Raw genomic sequence first — 4,087 nt, forward strand, 5'->3', positions numbered from 1 at the left:
ATATGTTAGGTTATAAGTAATAAAAAAACACTATATATCAATATAAAAAAAAGTTTATTTATTTATAGATGTAAGTTTATTAATTAATACAGGTTCAATAATTATATTTAATTTATTAATTCTTTGTTTAAATCGTTCTCGATCTCTTGCTGCTTGTTCCCATTCGCCTCTTTTTGCTTGCTCGTGTGCAAATCTCCATACATACATGTGATGTACAGCTGGCGTTGGATCAAATTTAACAGTCTTCATATTAGTTTTCGTACGATGCTGCTTATAGGATTATACTCGACTATGCGATCATGTATTATGAGGCAGTAAGCTGATGTCTGTGCAGGGAATTGATTTGCGGATTCAAATTCTAGACGAATGTCCACTGGTCCAGATTTTACCGATTCGTTTTGTTTCGAACAATCGATAACGTACAGCGGTGCTTGTTCCAAAAATTTCTTCTTCGTTAGCAGTGGTTCAGGTTCTTTGTTGTAGTAAGAAATTTGGAAATTTATATACATGTCATACAACAGAGCATATTGATTGTTTGCAATGTTGAGGTTTAAGTTCCCATAAGGATAACTCTGAGAGTTTAAAAATAATTTTATATCTCTGATGTTGCAATGATCAAATACGCTGGCATTCTTAGTAGCGTCATTTTTTCTTGCTGTTTGAAATCCAAGTATCACAAAACGTGGTTTCTCAAGCTGCGTAGAAGTTTTTACTGCCCAAATGTGCTTTGAAGTATTTGGCAATAGAGGATACTCGTACAGCTCCCAAGCACGAAAACTGATTGAGATAGCTGGATCACTTGTGATATAATTCAAAGCTTCAATTTTTTGTTTATCAGCCATAGTCACATATGGTACAATCCACTCGATTTTTCGCAGCGTAATTTTAACAGCTTCAGCATGAGCTCCAGCAGCAGGTGTGGCCACAACGTAGGCATTCAAATCAGCATTTGATCTTATTAATATTAATTCATGCTTTGCATTAATGACAACTTTTTGGTAATCTTCAGCAAATCCAAGCAAAAGACTCAGTGGTATAGATACATCAAAGTAGCCATTGTCATTATGTAATTTGTTTACAGGTTCATCTACAATCCAGCCTGAGTTCTCGAGTGTATTTTGTTGAGCAGGACTCAGTGATGTGTATCCTTTCATGAGACTTGTGATACCGACATTTTTATTACGATCAATCTCAACACCATTGAGCTCGTAGCGTAGTTCTTCAAACATATGACAGACTGTCATGTTGACCATGTGAGTAGTTGCACTTACAGCTGTACCATCAGACTTTGTGAATTTTCCGTACACATGTAGGGTACTTTTACTTGGAAGTAGACACAAATCTTGATGTTGAACAGCAATTCTTATTTCATCGCTGTTGTTGAATGTTGATGAAGCATACGGGAGATGAGCATGCGCTTCATAGTGCGCAATTGACTCATCAAAAATAATTTGTCGTTGAATATTTAAGATTTCCGCCGCCGCCGCCGCCATGGTCGTGTACACGTCAAACAACAAAAATAAATTTTTATTTTCTTAATTTTCCACGTAATTTTAGTCCGAGGCTCTGTAGAAACTGAGCGTTCTGATGTGTTAACACCTTGTGAGGTACTCGGCGACTGATGTTGCTCGACCATGTTGCTATCTTTTTATAGCCAGCACCACTTTTTGTCTCATACACAATACCCATTATTTTATAGACTTTATATGCAGTCTTATGGTTATCGTCTCACCTCTGAAATTAGCCAGTTTTCCGTCTTGATCGACAATTCTTAGTCTGAGATTTTGTATTGCTTGTACGGCGATTGGAAGATAAATGACGTGAGATGGCAATTCAACAATCTTATATCCTGGTGGTACACTTGGAAAAAATTCATGAATTGTGTGAACTCTGTGCTCATTTATGTAAGCACCTGATGTAATGTTGCACTCAACTCTCAGAGCATTGAGTTTTAATATTTTCACTGGTAAATCTGATGAGTGAGTTCTATGTGGTGTCAGCTTTCGGTTTGTGAATCCCAGTAGTGTACCAACAGAATCTTGGGGTGTAAAATTCACAAATTGATCACATTTAATTTCACTTCTCAATTCATTATTATTGGCTTTTATGCTGATGCTAAGTCTTTGTAATTTCTTTTGAATGTATTTTTCAATGTCAGTGATTTCGTAACTTCCTGTTGGTATTGTCAAGACTCTCTCTTCAACAGTTTCATATTTTCCAGCTTCTATATTTTCACTCATTATATTATTATTATTATTATTATCTTCAGTTACTGCGACATTGTCATCAAACTTTGTAATTATTGCTACATTTCTTTTAGCTCTTTTCTTCTTGACTATTTTTTTCTCATCAACATTATTTTTTTCATTTGTATCAATTTTTTCGACATCAATATTATCCACAGGATAAGAGACATAGAATTTATTAGCACCAACATCAATATTGGGTATTGAATTAAATGTTAATAACTCTACAAGTCCCAGAACATAATTTTTATTTGGTGATAATTCAATTGGAGGGAAATAATTGGCCTCCAACACGGATGTGGATCCTGTCAGTGTTAATGTGAATGACTCAGCCATGACTGATGTGCTCTACACAAAGACACATCAATTTATAGTTGTCCTGTGAGAAATTTGAGACATAAGTGTCCGCATATAATTGTATCAAAATCCTGATATCTTCTGTGATTATATTTTACGCTACCAACATCGAGATACTCCATAAGATCTTGCGGTGGTTGTAAATTACCAAAACTGTCAAAGTAAACAACTTTATCATTAATTTTCTTGTATGCTATAACGGTGGGCCCTGGCTACTTCGTGTCCAATAGCCACGAACCACAGTTACAAAATTTCCCGGTTAATTAATTAATTATTAATTATGGATATAGATTTTATTATTTTATTTCTGGTTCTGAATGCGGGAAATAAATCTCAGAGGTGGGTCGACTCGCTTTGACCGGACACGCGGCTGAAATTAACTTATTCTAAAGAACGCTGGTGATAAAAGAAATTTATTTAAGGCGTAATTTAATTATCATGTACAACTAATTTTATTTAACCAAAGCCCAAATATGTACAGAATTTTCCCCTTTTCTTATAATCAATAAATGTCCAGCGACAGCAAATAAATATATTTATCCGTAGTTATTTAATAGACACGGGGTTATAAATTAAATAATTATTCAAGTAGAATATTACGTTGAAGAGAGAGAGTGTATGGTTTATATATATAGAATTTCAATTGTAAATCTTATCTGGATTTATATATCGACGACGTACAGGCGGGATCGGACGACGCTGCATCCTGGACCTCCTCTCTGAATCCTGACTGATGTATTGGACTTGATGTTGGGTGCACTCACAATCACTTAACTAATAGTTTAATTAAATTTTGGTTTTGTAAACCAGTTAAATAAAATAAGACAAATTTAAGATTTATAATTTCCACAAAGTAAATTGGGCGAATACAATAACGAGGCTGTCGTTGTTAGAGCTTCCACTTCAATGTCGATCCCGATTTGACTCTCTCAGGTCCCAACCTATGATGACCCCTACTTAATTATGCGCAAAGGACCGATTCACGGTCACCTGCTGCGCGAGATCATCCCCTGTGGTCTAGCTTCTAACTCAGCCAAACTCAGCAATCAGATTGTAACGAGAGAGAGAGAGAAAGACCAAAAACAACAAAGACAGCGAGAGAGCCGCAGTCTCACGTCGTATACCAACGCTACCCGGTTACACTCCCCGTCGCCAGACTTGAGATTGGGGCTCGGAAGCTGAAAAGACTAAATAACGTTTACAGAGGGTTGGGTTTGAAAGAAACTATTTTATTAAAAAATTATATAATTGAATAACGAATAGATAAATATTTCCTCTTGTCTACTCTTCGTCAGGCAGAGTGGGCGCAGCGGGGTCGACAACCACTTTCTCATCAATGACGAGAGTGTCGGAGTCGTCTGAGGAATCCTCGAGCTGCTCGTCGACTTCTATACCAGCTAAGGCCAAGGGATCCTCCTCACGATCCAGTTCAGGAGAAACGACCTCTTCCATCGGTTCGACGTAAACCACCTCCGGGACAGCCA

General features: G+C 36.7%; 1 protein-coding gene across 1 annotated transcript; it reads right to left on the reverse strand.

The window, feature by feature from the left end:
- Positions 1 to 245: 245 nt before the first annotated feature.
- On the reverse strand, positions 246 to 1,493 carry LOC128668059 (uncharacterized). Its single transcript, XM_053740220.1, has one exon. It carries the CDS (start codon positions 1,491 to 1,493, stop codon positions 246 to 248), a length of 1,248 nt encoding a protein of 415 aa, XP_053596195.1.
- Between the last annotated feature and the right edge of the window lie 2,594 nt (positions 1,494 to 4,087).

This window comes from Microplitis demolitor, chromosome 6 (assembly GCF_026212275.2).
Source record: "Microplitis demolitor isolate Queensland-Clemson2020A chromosome 6, iyMicDemo2.1a, whole genome shotgun sequence".
NCBI lineage: Eukaryota > Metazoa > Arthropoda > Insecta > Hymenoptera > Braconidae > Microplitis > Microplitis demolitor.